General features: G+C 38.1%; 1 protein-coding gene across 1 annotated transcript in view; it reads left to right on the forward strand.

Annotated features, from left to right (window-relative positions):
• The window catches only part of MALRD1 (MAM and LDL receptor class A domain containing 1), a 559,293-nt gene that overhangs the window by 145,261 nt on the left and 397,960 nt on the right, over positions 1–16,072 (forward strand). The window contains exon 19 of the mRNA XM_010859895.1: positions 10,685–10,772. Coding sequence (XP_010858197.1) covers positions 10,685–10,772 — 88 coding nt within the window. The remainder of the gene's footprint in view (positions 1–10,684; positions 10,773–16,072) is intronic.

Here is a 16,072-nt window from a genome sequence, read left to right on the forward strand (position 1 = left end):
ATGTCATGAACCACAGTGTTGGTCTCTGGACTACTCAAGGGAGTCATGGTAGAATGAAAACAACTTTTGTTGTTGGGTTTCCTTGGTGCCTCAGCAGTTAAGAACCTGCTTGCCAATGCAGAAGACATGGGTTCTATTCCTGGGTCAGGAAGATTCCCTGGAGAAGGAAATGGCAACCCACTCTAGTATTCTTGCCTGGGAAATCCCATAGAGAGAGGAGTCCATGGGGTCACAAAGAGTCAGAGATGACTGAGTGACTAAACAACAACAAATGGGGTGTTCCAGTTGAGAAAACAAACATTTAAAAAATAAAGCCTCCAATTAAAAGGGGGGAAAAAAAAACACCTAAGTTATGACTTTGTTGAGTCCTGATCTTTGCAGAAAGCCACTATGGAGTTCATAAGATCATTATACACTTTAATATTATAATAGAAGTAGAATTGCTGTTCATCCTTTGGTTCAGTTCAGTTCAGTTGCTCAGTCGTGTCCCACTCTTTGCGACCCCATGAATCATGGCACACCAGGCCTCCCTGTCCATCATCAACTCCCGGAGTTCACTCAGACTCACGTCCATCGAGTCAGTGATGCCATCCAGCCATCTCATCCTTTGTTGTCCCCTTCTCCTCCTGTCCCCAATACCTCCCAGCATCAGAGTCTTTTCCAATGAGTCAACTCTGCCTGAGCTGGCCAAAGTACTGGAGTTTCAGCTTTAGCATCATTCCTTCCAAAGAAATCCCAGGGCTGATCTCCTTCAGAATGGACTGGTATGTTGTATGTCATCCTTAGGTATGATTCTTTGTTTTTCTTATGTTGCCACATTACCAATTTGAATGTAACTTTTGAGTATTTCTGCTTTATGATTTATTTAGGTCTGTTAGGCATAGTTAGACCGTGCTTTCAGGCCTTTTTTGTCTTACCCTGGAATCAGATCACACTGATTGTTAACTGAAAAGTATATTGGGAATTGTATCAATTCTTCCCAATCATCTTGGTTTAGAAATATATACTAAAAACAAGCTTGGGCCACAACCGGTCTTCTGCTTGCTCAGACAGGTAGGATGTGGAGTAATGGTTTTCTGATGAGGTGAAAACAAAATATATATTTTCAGAAGGATTGACAGAATAGGTTGAAAAGAGATCGCTAACACACGGATGGAGGAGATGCAAAGAGCATGAAACTGAGGGTTTGACAGAGCAACCTTGCCTTTTAAATCTCTGACTCTTAAGAATTATATGAAAGTGAATGTCCTATACTAAAATTACACTGAAGGAAACACTTTAATAATCTGTATGTATGACTTTCCATTCTCCTATCTAAAATGTGTCCAAAACAGTCTAGTTTTTAAAAATGATCCTTTAATGCAGGATTTAAGACTTTAGGTGGTATTTTTTTTTTTATTACCACGTGACATCATGCTGTCAGTACATATGATTTTCTACTTTTATTCCTCCACTGATTGCTTTCTCAGGTGCCTTACCTTCCCTTGCTTACTTAGACAATTTCATGTGAAATTAATTTTTAAGAGATTAGTGATAGGTGAAGCTTTCGTTTCCACGGGATTCAAAATGAAGAAAGCTCTAGAGCTAATGACTTTTTTGAGGCCATTGCTTACTTGCATTTTCTATAGAACCAGCAGATGTGAATATGCAACTCAGAAAGCAAGCTGTGTATATGTAGAGCTTAGACTTCCTTTGGCAGTTATTAAAAAGCTCATCTACCCACCAGAAAAAAAAATGTAAACTCGTCATTCTGTATCTTGGTCTTTTTAACAAATATGAAAACTTGTGGCCTTGGGTGTGAGTTAAGAGCAAGGACAACTGTCCCTGATTAGTGGCCGCCTGTCTGTACCTGCCGCAGAGGCTCCATGAACTGGGATGATCCAGACAGAGCGATGAGTTAAATCTCATCCAATTTAGCTGACTTTTCAGTACATTCGAGTGACTGTTGATTCCTATCAGTAAACTTGCTATGTATGTATATTGCTGATTCATTTCATTGTTCAGCAGAAACTAACATTGTAAAGCAATTATATTCCAATAAAAAAGTAGAAGAAAGAAATACATTAAAAAATCCTGAGGATGGCGACTTCCCTAGCGCTCCAGTGGTTCAGACATTGCCTTCCAATGCAAGGGGTGCAAGTTCAATCCCTGGTCAGGTAGCTAAGATCCCACATACCTTGTGGCCAAAAAACCAAACACAAAACAGAAGCAATATTATAACAAATTCAATACAGACTTAAATCTTGGGGATGAAAAGCAGGTGTAAGTGAACCCTACACTAAGTGGCTTCCATATTGTACTAGTTTTAATTTTGTTTCAGTATTGAAATTTTGCCATTTAAGGAGGCTCACCCTAATGCACTTAAGCTTGAATACTGAGAGCTGACTATGAGATGCAGTGGTAATTTTAGGTATAGAATAGGTGATGGTAGAGAACTAGAGAAAATAGAATGGATTCTTAGGAACTAGAAATTTATAGGGCGTTTATATATCAAAATTAAAAATAATTTTTCCTTCAAGGCTTTAGTTGACATACAGGAAGCTACAAAATACAGCTAGAGATCCTCCAGAGTTCAGGAAAAAGGTTCCTTTTGAGCAACAAAATAAGTCTGTGCATAATTTACATTCTCCTGGTAGCACTGTGTGGACAGAAACTGGTTCAAGTGGCATTCATTTACTATGTCTTATCTCCGTTATTGGGCAGAATACTTTTCATCTCTGAGGCATTTGTATGTGTGTGTGGTGAGGTGTCTCAGTTATCTTATAAAGAACTTTATTTCTTTGGGAATCCACTTTATTCTTTGAAACACAGAATTTGGATTGGATTAGTAGTTCCCAAATTTTCTTAATTATCAAAACATCTGGAGCATTAAAAAAAAATACAAGTTCTCTCATGCACTGTATCAGAAGCCCCAGAAGAGAGTCCTATGAATCTGCACTTTTAATAGAAACCTTTGGTGATTCTGATGGTGAGACAAGTTTAGGAGATAGTGGATTAAATGATGTCTAAATTAGGTGTTACCATTATTTAATATCTGAATTTATTTTAATAATACCTGGAGATGTAAGTGTGACTGTTCATTCAAGTTTATTGCGTAAATGGCATCAGGAGGCCTATTTTTTCTCTTAAGTTGCATTTAGAAAACACCAGCTTGGGATTTTCCTGGTAGTTCAGTGGCTGAGACTCCATGCTTCCAAAGCAGGGGGACCCAGGTTGGATCCCTAGTCAAGGAACTAGATTGTATATGCCACACCTTAGAGCGGGCACAACCAAATGAGTTTTTTTTTTTTTTTTTTAAAAAGGAAAGGAAATGTGGGCAATGAAGTAAGGCATCAAGAGTAACATGTATAGTTTTAGTTGAAATTAGTTTGGTTTTTCCCTGTAATAGTCAACTCTCACCGCATGCTTATCAGGGTGCAGGTGCTGGGTGCATACAGCTTTGTGTGTCCCTCAGCGAGCCTCATGTCACTTGTCCTTAAAGTCTCCAAGAAGAGACAGACATTGAAATGCATGCATAACAATATACTTACAAATCAGGTAACAAAATCATTAAAATGAGACGTTGTTAAAGGAAAATAGCTTCAACTTGAGTGATCAAGGAAGGCTTCTCTGAGGAAGTAATAATCTAAAACTGAGACTTGAAATGGGATTTTTTAATTCACAGTCATCACCGGCTGGATATTATGAGATGCGGAAGCAGGGCAAAGGACAGATGTGTGTTATCGTTGGAGTTTAAATGCGTGACCCGATTTTTCTCACTTTCTGTCTACATCAGTTTTAAGAAGTACCCACAAGGAGGTAGGGGGTAGCTTTGGAGCTTTATCCTTTCACAAGGAGATTGAGAGGGCATGTGATTTCAAAATAATAAACTGTGGTTCTACTCCTTTACCTTTAAATATTATTTTTAATAGTATGGAGGATAAAAAATGAGTTTTAATTGAAAAAAAGATAACCTTTAAGAATTTCAACACTATGCTTCTTAAATGATTTTGGCACATGTGAACCAGTCACTCAGACAGTATTACATCGCATTCTGTTAAAATTCTATTATATCTTATTGAATCATTTTAATAAAACCACAGTTTTCTGAACTTTTAAGTCAATAATTCCAAACCTGCATCACTTTTCTCTGATACTGACCAGGCTTTTTTCAATTAAATGCTTCTTTGTAACCACCAATCAAATTGGTTCTGTATAAATTCTTAGAACTAGAGAAATTGAGAACTATTTGTCTTCATTCACATAATTGATGAGATGTGTAATGGGTTATGGTCTAGATGAGTCCCTGGAGGATGCTCTAATATAGCATGTGAATGTGTCCAGTTTCAAGTAGCAAATTAATTTCAAATTGATCAACATTTATCCCTTTTAAAATCTAGTTAGGCAAGTTCCAGAAAGGCACTGTTAAGAATTGGCAAGGAGGAAAAAAACTTGCCCAAATTTTGACTCTTCCTGTACATCTAAAATGGTAGAGAGAAGAGTATCAGAAATAAGCTTTGTGGCTTGCCAATCCTTTAAAAACTGTGGAAAGCAAATCCAAATAATGTGACCTGAATACTCAGAGTTTTTTTTATTTTAGGTTTCTGTCTTTTTCATTCAAGAAGAATAATAGAAAACATTTTTTATCTGAATAAGGAAGCTTGTATGAAGTTTTCAGTGACCTTATTTCTTCAACCCCATTCTTTGCTTCTTGAATTTTAAAAAATCTCTACTGTTAATATAGCAGCAGCTTTCATGGGAAAAGATTTTTGTGGGTGGAAAAGGAGCTGGGCCAACAGCAGGTGGATAACCATCTCTGAGAGACTCTAACAAGTTACTCTCATTCAGTTCAGAAGAGTATAAAATGAGGTATAAGAGGAAAGGAGGCTGAATTTAGATAAATATTTCAGTTTTTACATACATGAAGGGATTATCATACTTCCACAAATTAAGTATACTGTCCAACTTCCCCATTGGGAGACAGTTCTCCATGCATTTAAAAAAACGTTTTTTAATTTTATATGTGGTATAGCCGATTAATAATGTTGTGATGGTTTCAGGTGCACAGCACAGCGACTCAGCCATATATATGCATGTATCCATTCTTTCCCAAACTCCCCTCCCACCTAGGCTGCTCCGTGCATTTTGTATGTCCTGTGTTGTTCAGCTTCTGAGCAAATAATCTATTGCATAGAGTTTACCCTGAGACATTTGCTTGTGTTCCACAGTTACTTAACCTACCTAGAGCCCATCCCCTTCCTTCCCTCCTGTGTCACCACCTCCTCCTCCTCCTTGTCCTTCAGTTGTGCCAGTAGCTTCTAACAGCTGGAATCTCCTAATGTTGGGGTTCTTCTTCTATGATGCAGCCCACCACTCAGGCAGAAAAAAGACTGGCACATATCATGTTTCCCCTGCAGGAAGTGGGAAAGCAATGGAAGACATTTCTCTGGCTGATGTTTTTTGCCATCTCTCTAAGTCAATCTCTTGTATCTTCTCTCAGTGTATGTATATGAAACAGTGACAGCCTAACTTGTTAGCTTGAAAGTAGGATAAAGTCTCAGACCCTTCATGGTTTCTAACCTAACCAGCATGCACAAGGAATTGCAAACCCAAGTGCCCATGGAAACCAGGCAAAGGATGTGAATTAAGAGAATTGGTTCGGGTGTAAAATAATTAATGGCAACTGACTTTCAGCCTTAGAGTTACGTTTGATAGGGAGTAATGGGGACTGCAGCAACTGCAGGCAGTATCTTCTTGAGAAACATCCTGTCTTAGAAGTATTTGCTGGGACTTCCCTGGTGGTACAATGGTTAAGACTTCTTAGCCTTCCAATGCAGGGAGTGCAGGTGTGATCCCTGATTGTGAAGCTGAGATCTTGAAAAGCCAAAATATAAAACAGAAGCAATAATGTATTCAAACAAGACTTTTTAAATGGTCCACATCAAGAAAAAAAATTTTTTTTAAGAAGTATTTGGCAACCTATTCTACTTGACACAGGCTTCCCTTATAGCTCAGTTGGTAAAGAGTCTGCCTGCAATGCAGAAGACCCCTGTTCCATTCCTGGGTTGGGAAGATCTGCTGCAGAGGGGATAGGCTACCCACTCCAATATGTGTATTCTTGGGCTTCCCTTGTGGCTCAGCTGGTGAAGGATCCACCTGCAGTGTGGGAGACCTGGGTTCGATCCCTGGGTTAGGAAGATCGCCTGGAGAAGGGAAAGGCTAACCAATCTAGTATTCCAGCCTGGAGAATTCCATGGACTGTATAGTCCGTGGTGTTGCAAAGAGTTGGGCATAACTGAGCCACTTTCACTTTTCTACTTGAAAGCACTGTTGGGGTTAAACTAAGTTCACAAGGACTGAACCATCACCATTTAGTCTCTTCTGTCATTGATGATGAGAAACGCCAGGACAGGGAAGACTTTTTTTCCTTCTTGGTAACCAGGGGAACAGTTGGCACAATGCCAAAGTAGATTTGCCCAGAAAAACCGAATTCTTACCAATCCATATATTGTGAAGCCTGACAAGAAGAAATATGGTATTTTTTTTTTTAGATATATAAGCTGAGTCATATGGTAGTTTTAGTGTTTTGAGAAAACTCCATAGTGGCTGTGCCAATTTACATTCCCACCAACAGTGTAGGAGGGCTTCCCAGGTGGCTCAGTGGTTAAGAATCCACATGCCAATGCAGGAAACTTGGGTTCTGTCCCTGGGTTGGGAAGAACCCCTGGAGAAGGAAATGGAAACCCATTCCGCTACTCTTACCTGGAAAATCCCATGGACAGAGGAACCTGGTGGGCTGCAGTATACGGGGTCGCAAAGATTTGGACATGACTGAGCACATGTACACATGCAGCAGTGCAGGAGGGTTCCCTTTCCACCACATCCTAGTCAACATTTGTTACTTGTGTTCTTTTTGATGATAGCCGTTCTGACGAGTGTGGGGTGGTATCTCATCATGGTTCTAATTTGCATTCTCCTGAAGCTTAGTGATGTGGAGCATCTCTGCTTATGTGTGTTGGGCATCTGCATTTCCTCTTAGGAAAATTCAGCTCTTCTGCCCATTTTTTTAAAATTAGGTGGTTTGTTTTCCTGATGTTAAGTTGTAGAAGCTGTTTATATATGTTGGATATTAACTCCCTGTAGGTCACATCATTTGCAAAAATCTTCTCCCATTCAGAAGGTTTTCTTTTCATTTTGCTGATGGTTTCCTTTGCTGTGCAAAAGCTTTTCAGTTTAACTAGGCCCAATGTGTTTATCTTTTTATTCTATTTTTGTTTTAGAAGACAGATTTCAAAAAAAATATTGCTGTGATTTTTGTCGAAGAGTGTTCTGCCTATGCTTTCCTCTAGGACTATTATGGTTTCTGATCTCAGGTCTTTAATCCATTTTGAGTTTATTTTTGTATATAGTGTTAGAGAATGTTATGATTTCATTCTTTAACATGTAGCTGTCAATTTTCCCAGAAACACTTATAAAGAGACTATCTTTTCTCCATTGTATATTCTTACCTCCTTTGTCATTCATTAATTTATCATTAAGTGCACGGGTTTATTTCTGCCAAACTATTTTTCATAGTGACTGTATCATTTTGAATTCCTATCATCAATGCATTGGAATTCTAGTTGCTCCACACAGGATTTGTGCTTTTTATAAATTTTAAGCAAGAATTTCAAATCTTTCTGAAGATGAGTTATATTAAAAATGGATATATATTATCCTGGAATTTTGTAATTTTTTTCCCAATGCAGGGTGGTTAAACTAAGTGGCAGGCTGACTCCATTCCATTTTTCCTTTGAGTTAATAGAGTATGTGTATGTGTATATGTACATATGTACATGTATATATATGTACATACATAATATATATACATGTATATAAGTCATTTATGAATTAATATGCATATGTTAGGAAATTGAAGGTATTTTGGTAAAAAATATTAAATTCTGTCTTACATATGAATGATTAGTTTTATATCATGTAAACACTTTGGTGAATAACTTGGTTTCCTCAATATGGAAAAGAATCTATTCAGACAAGTCTCTAGAGGCTTATTAATATAAGAGTTTTTGGCTACGTTAGAGCTAAAATTTCCAATATAGCTGACAAGGCCACTCCATCTTTATTTGGAGCATGCAACAGCCCATGAAAAGAACAACTTAAAAGGGGTGGATTACTTTATAAAATTTTCAAGCCAGTAGTAGTTCTCATGTAAGTAGAATTGGCCTCTGCAGATAATGCAGGTCATTCAGACCGAACTGGAATTTTCAGTTGCTTTTTAAGTCATTCAGTAAGGTGCTAATGAAACTTAGGAGGAAAATTTGGCTTCCCTAATGTCCAGAGTGGCAATACTGCCTTGCATACAATAACATTAGTGTTTTAACAGCCTTCCATTTATTCTGGGAAAAACACCAAGAGAGAAAGTGAATTTTCCAGAATAGAGACACTTGGGTTTGCTATTTCTTGTGACTAGTTTCTAAGGATAATTTGCAAAGCTTTTTGCAAGACTGAAATAAATACAGGACAGAAGTAGAATTGAACTTTAACATTCATGACTTTTTCTCAAGATATGATTATCAAGTAAGCTTTTTAAATGTCTGCCTTAATTAAATATTCAAAAGAGGCTGAGACTGCAGTTATATATGCAAATTGACTTTTTTAGTATCTCAGCTTGAAATTTTTGTTCATTCTTTCTCAAGGATGCTACCATTTAGAGGTTAGGAAATTGAAGATATTTAGGTAAAAATTATGGTTAATTTTTGTCTTAGAGCAAGACCCAACTGTCCTCTGCCATGGATTATATCTGTGTCTTCCCACTGACAGTGCTAGTAGAAACAATATCAAAATGCTTATTGTGTAATGTGAAGTAACCCTAATGCAAACACTCCTTGTATAGACAGCATCCACTCACAAATGCTGCTTACCTGGTGTGGACTGTAAATGAGAGAATTTGTGACTTTCTCAAATGGCCAATTCTTGAATTTGTGACTATATAAAGACAACAAAAGGAATGCTTTGGGACACTTGAGCCCACCCACCCACTTGAATGGAGCTATGTGTGATATAGTTAGCTTATAGATATTTATATGTACAGTTGTGCTTATCATAGACTTGAGATTCTATTATATCAATTTTCTATTCCTTCTCACGAATAAAGCAAGATAAGCATGAGCAGTGTAGCCAAGTTAGTAATGCTTATTTTTATTTATCCTAATTTTTCCTTTTACTTACATCTTCTGAGCCTCTTGTTACCATGTCCTCTGTTGTATTGCAATAATATTGATCCAATGAATGTATTAGTAATTAATTAATGTATAGTTATTAATCAGTCCTTACACCTTTTTTCTTACTGTTCACCCAACTGCTCTTTTTATTTTCTATAAAATAAGAGAGATTTTATTACAGTGTGTTCTGTCAAATTCTGACTGCTGGCTTTTTGTTTGTTTATTAGAATACAATTGTGTTCCTCTTTTCTCCCCCTGTAATGTTTTCTTTTAATCGTGCTGGTGGTGAAAAGAAGGGTGCATTTTATATTTGCAGTGATCCATTTTGAAACAGCAGATGACTTCCTGTTATTCAGGCAGTGTTAGGTAGACTATATTTGCCCATTAGTTGAATGCATAAACCTTTTCCAAATTGATTAATTTCCTTAGTGACATATCAGGGAGAAAATTCTAGTAATTCTGGAGAAAATCTAGAAAGCTGGTGGAAGATGTCAAGAGGCTTACAGTCAGTAATTTGACCTTTTTAATTATCTTCTTTAGGGCATGAATAATGTATGAAACAACTTTTAATGGAGGATAGAATTTGAAGAATGAAATAAAATTTCAATTTCCATATATAGCATTTCTGAGGAAAAATGAAACAGAAACATATATTCCTATACTAGTAGAAAAAGGGAATGTGCTTTTTTGAGTTTGCTTACTGTTCTTCATTATATAGCAGAATTCCTAGTAAGTGTGCAACATATTTGCATGAGTATTAAAATAATTCATCATGATTAATTCTGCTATAGTAAAGCTCAGCCCTAATTACAATCTGCCATATACTATCGTGGTTTGTCAGTATTTCATATTTTACTGGAGTTGCAGTGGAATTGCAGCTCGTATAACAGCACCGATGTCATCTGAGTTCACTGTGATTAATGTGGTTCTGAAGGAGATCTAATAACGATTAGCCGGTTTCATAAAGTGTTACAGAATAAGGTCGATGTGAGAAAAATTTTAAAGCTCTTCACAATGTGCAGTCTAGCAAGTACCTCTGGCAACAAATTGGGTTTCTTGAAGGATGAAGAGATTTAACCTTGGAAACAGATGAGCTACTAGGGCAACGCTGGGCAGAGGTTCAGTAATTTGCCTTAAAGGCTCGGAGGAAAGCAAGACAAGTCTAGAATTAATGATGGAAAGTTATAAAGAAGTAGATATCAGTCTGATACACTGAAATCTCAAAAAATCAAAACTTTGACCAGAAGCAGGGTGAAAGTGGGCTTCGTGGATATAATGGGCCCAGTAAGGTATGGCGCTTCCTATGACTGGAAGTATTTGGTAGAGAGACAAGATGCCTGCTTGTGGAGAGTTTTACAAAGTATGATTTTAATGGTTCAGAAGAGGAGATTGTCTTTAGGTAAATTCTGAATTCTTTTTCAACCATGTGTATCCATAAATGAATTTCCTTCACAATATCAACAAGTTTCTTATATTGTCCTTAGATTTCAGTGGAGGCTTCAGTGGGAGATGGCTTTACTGGAGACATTGCAATTGATGATTTGTCATTCATGGACTGCACTCTCTACCCTGGTAAGGAAGGATATTTCAATGTATGAGTGCTTTCAAGCCTGTTTACTTGAATAGAACTTCCAAGGAAATCAATATTTCATTTCCAGAAATATTCCAAAAGTATTTGCACTTCTCTCTATTCTCTTAATATATTAACCCTGGAAAAGGTTGCAAATCTTTGTAATTCTTCAAACTCTTTGCAAACATAGTAAAGAGGTTTGAATCAGTTGTGTATACATCCCATCCCATTCAAAGTATTAGGAAAATGTGTCCGAGGTTAAACAGTAATTCTATCATATTGGGTGGGGGGGGGCAATTATAATAACTGAACTGATTGCTTTGTAATTACATTGTTTTGGAGACTTTAGTAACCATTCAGTTACCTTCAGTGATGTCTTACTCTCAGGCTGCACTTTAAACATTCCTGAGGATTGCTGACAGCCATTTCCTTTCCAAGTTATAGACTTCTTTCCATTAAAAAACTAATATATTTATTCCAGATTTATATCTCCATCCTCAAACTTCGCCCCCACCACCCCGAACTCCAGAAAGAAAGTGAAAGTCACTTAGTCATGTCTGACTCTTAGAGACGCCATGGACTATACAGTCCATGGAATTCTCCAGGCCAGAATACTGGAGTGAGTAGCTCTTCCCTTCTCCAGGGGATCTTCCCAACCCAGAGATCTAACCCAGGTCTCCCACATTGCAGGCGGATTATTTACCAACTGAGCTGCCAGGGAAGCCCAAGAAGGCTGGACTCCAGACTTGGATACTAACAACCTATTCAGTATCCAAACTTAGATGTAATGAGCATCTCAAAGATAACTAGGGAAATAACCTAAAACAAACACGCCCCAAGGGAAACTCATTCCAGCAGTGCATAGTGATCTAGTGGGGTAGATATCAAGCTCTTGGAAGGTGATTTTGGGATTGAGACTGTAGACTTTTTAATTGCATGACAAGAAGAAGTACCGTCTCCTCCTCAGAGTGATCAGAGGTTTGGTAGTTTAAAAATCAACTGCAGTAATCCAAGGAGAGCCTTTTCATATGCTGAAAACTTTACATGCAATGGTTCATCAGAGTATCTACCCCTCCCCAGACATAATCAGAGGGCTGGATTCCAGTGCTTTCTGCTGTAGCTACATGCCCCAGCTCCAATTTTCCGGCTCATGATTCTGGCAGGGTTAATTATCATCCTCAGTGTAGCAGTTTCCATGGAACTCTGCAGAGTCAAACCCCTCTCTGGAAGGCCAGCAAAGATAAAATCAGAATTCAACAAGTTTACTTTTATCCCTCAATGTGTAAAAGTAAAATTTTGATGACCCATTGTCTCCTCAATCCTATAATTTTTGCCTCCCTTCTTGTCTCAGTGAATGACAATTTATCTCTAGTTGCTTATACTTCATCAACAAATTAGATCAACCACTAGCTACACGTGTATCCATACTCCACTTCTCATTTTCCTTGCTTCTCTCCTCTTGGTCCAAATCACCAATGTCTCTGTATAGATTTTTGTGATTGCTTTTAAAATGATCTCTCTGCTTCTACCCTTGAACCATATAATCTCTTCTCATAACAGCAGCCAGAATGATCCTTTTCAAACTTACATAAGCTCATGTCACCCTAACCTGAGCCTTGCTATGACATCCATCTCATTCAGAACAAAAGCCAAACTTCTTACAATAACATCCAAGGAGTAAATGACTGGCGCTGTCATATATGGCTCTGTCTTTACCTTCTACCACTGTGCTTTTTTTTGAAAGCACCTTCTTTTTAAAAATTTATTTGTTTAATTTTTGTCTGTGCTGGCTCTTCATTGCGGCACATGGACTTTCTCTAGTTGCGGTGAATAGAGGCAACTCTCTAGTTGAGGTATGCAGGCTTCTCACTGCAGTGGCTTCCTGTTGTGGAGCACGGGCTCTAGGTGCGTTGGCTGCATTAGTTGTGACTCATGGACTTAGTTGCCCCACAGCGTGTAGGATCCTCCAGGACTGGGAATCAATCCTATGTCACCTGCATTGGCAGGTGATTTCTTAACCACTGAACCACCAGGGAAGTCCTGACCAATGTGCTTCTAATTGACGTCCCTCAATGATAAGACCTCTTAAGTGGTCCTTGATTACTGCAACTCCCTTATGCCTCAGGCCTTTTATACCTGCTTACCCCTCCTCCTGGAATGTGCTTCCTCCAGACATCCATTTCACCTCCTCCTTTCTGATCACTGCTAGAGAATCTCTAGGAAAACCTTCTCTCAACTTATACCCCGCCTCTCTCTCAAACATACACACATCTCTTCTTATCTCTTTACCTGACATTTTCCATCTCCTGTTTTTCTCCACAACACCTATCATCACCTTATAGTCAAATTTGATTTTCTCCCATAATAATGTTGCATGAGAGCAGGGATTTTATTTGACCACTGCTGTACCTTGTAGTATAAACGGTACCTGGTGCATAGTAGTACTTAATAAGCATCTATTGGATAGATGGGTGGATAGGTGGAGAGATGTCTATTTTTTTAAGTGCTTATGTATTTTAGTTATTATTACTATTGCTAAAATATTAATTAGGTATGTAAGATACTATATGTCAGCCTCTGTTGAAAGCCAGATCTCAGTGGCTTATAACCAGTAGCATTTATTTCTTGCTCTCAAGTGTGTCAGTTGACATAGAAAAATAACAGCAAACATACACTCTTCTTGTTCATATCTCCATATAATTCTATGTTGTTTTAATTGTTTTAGTCACTGAGTTGTGTCTGACTCTTTTGTGACCCCATGGACTGTAGCCCACCAGGCTCCTCTGTCCTTGGGATTTCCTGGGCAAGAACACTGGAGTGGGTCACCATTTCCTACTCCAGGGGATCTTCCTGACCTGAGGATCAAACCTGCATCTTCCTGCATTGGTGGGCAGATTCTTTATCATTGAGCTACCAGGGAAGCCCCATAATTCCATGTAGTTCCAAACTATATATCTGTTCTGTATGTCCTATCTATCTGGGACCCAAGCTGATGGACCAAATCTTTGTCTGACACATTCTGTTTTTAAGTCAGAGGGTTAGAAAAAGAAAGCACACTTAAAGCTTTTATTAGGGCTTCGTGTCTACTAGCTTCCACTGGTCAGAGCGAATTAAGTGATCAAGCCTAACAATGGGGCACAGCAGTATTCACTACAGTTGGGGAGATTGGCAAGGACAGAAAATACAGAAAGTCCTTAAAAGAAGGGGAGCTGATACATGGTCATATTTCATGTTGGTCCAGTGGTTGGGTATCTGCCTTCCAGTGCAGGGCATGCAGGTTGATCCCTGGTAGGGGAACTGGGATCCCACATGCTGCAGTACAACTAAGGCCATGCACCGCAACAGCTCCGAGTCTGTGTGCTCTAGAGCCCTCGTGCCACAGCTAGAGAGAAGTCCCTGGGCCTCAGCGAAGATCCTGTGTGCCGCAACTAAGACCCACCAGTGCCATAAACGAATAAGTAAATATTAAAAAACACACTTCCTTAAATATTGTTATCACTCTCCATATCATCTCATATAATCCTGTAACCTTTTAAAAATCTGGAATAGTGCTTGGTCCATCACAGGTTGAAGAGACCTTGAATGATAAATAGGTTGGATGTGTTTGTTATCCCAATTTTGTGGAGCACATTGAGAAGGAGATAGCCAGTCTAAGGCTGTGTAGCTATCAAATGTCAGAGTGCATTCTGTGGATCAGAATGCTTCCCACTATCATTATATTGCTCATCAAATGCATTCACCTCCCAAGGAAGAAAAAGCGATTTCCATTTGAGGGATCTGAAAAACAAAACTTAAAGAACGTAGATGACTGGGATGAGAATACACAGTTGAAAGCTGTAATGAGATTTTCACCTGAGGTGTGTGATCTCAGTACCCAAATCACATCCCATTCTTAGCTTGGGGAGAATGGCTGTAACCCCAGTGGTGGAAGGGAATAAATAATTCAGAAAGAGAACCAAGGCATTGTGGACACTGTTGCTGCTTTAATTATACTGCTGCATGTGTTCTGTGGCTGATGTTTCCAAGGTGGAGAGGAAAGAGCTGCCAGAAACAAGGGCAGAGATGTGAAATATCAGTTACACACCATTAGTCCCAATTTTCTGGTTTACATTTTGGAATAAAAATACGGAATTTTAAAGACTGTCTGAACTGTGTGGTTTTCATGTTGGCTTCATAACAAAAGAAACTTTAGGTTGAAACTGCAGAATCTGATGAAGCCATATGTCTCATAAAGGAAGTTGATGTAATCTTACTATAAGATGAAAATGAAAATAAAAATTAGGCTTTTAATAAAAATATTGCTTTTGATGATTATCAGTCAGTGTTTTGTCATGACATCACATTAGCTGAGATGGGATCAGTGTATGTAGGATCACTTACATTGATTTGCTTTCAGTATAAACATTATCTATGGCATGTTCCCCCTCTTGATTAACGAAACAAAACAAATAAAAACTAAAAAAAAACAAAAACACAAACTATTGACCTCATGTCCAAAATACAGTTTTGTAACCTGTAATTTTATTTTATACTAAAAATGGCTAAAGTGAAGTAGATTATTTCATTTTTACCCATTTCCTCAAAAATCAAACTCTTTCCACCATATCTCCCTTATTCCTTTTGGATGAACTCAGTTTTTTCTAGCAACCTAGGATTGAAATACCATAGTCATCTTTGGCTTTCCCCTTAAACTTGCCCCCTTGCAGATCCTATTAACTCTCAACCCCAAAATATTTCTCACATCTGTTCTATTTTTTCCATTACCTCTGCCATGTCCTTGACTCAAATGATTGAGCTTCTTAACTGCAAACCTTTATTACTTTTCCTGAATAATTTTTATGCCATAAGCTTAGTTTCTTTCCACTTAATCCTAGACGATTATTACTTGCTCTTTTTAGGTCATTCTTCTCTCATTTTTTAACTTCAGGTTGTTTCTAATAATTTTCAAATCCATTCTCAATTATGGATTGTACTGCCTTTGTTTCAGTACTTTGATGACAGAGATTCTCGGTTTAAATCTAATTCAGGAGGAAAATAGAGAAACAGCTGTTTAGACAAGATTAATTACATTTCTAGGGAAAGTAGACAATCTTAACCATGCAATTGAATCGTATGATTCTTTGCATTAGTGTGTGATGATGTTGTCTATTCCCAGAGTAGATAATGATGCGGAATGATGGCAAAGTTAAATAGCTTTCCCTTCACCTTGAATTAGACCTTCAGAGTAGATTATTTTGGAAGAATTGTTACCAGACATTCAGGTTTAAAAATATTATCCCAGAGGAAGTATCTGTTTTGCATT

The sequence above is a fragment of the Bison bison genome, unplaced genomic scaffold, assembly GCF_000754665.1.
Source record: "Bison bison bison isolate TAMUID 2011002044 unplaced genomic scaffold, Bison_UMD1.0 scf7180017864461, whole genome shotgun sequence".
Taxonomy (NCBI): Eukaryota; Metazoa; Chordata; class Mammalia; order Artiodactyla; family Bovidae; genus Bison; species Bison bison.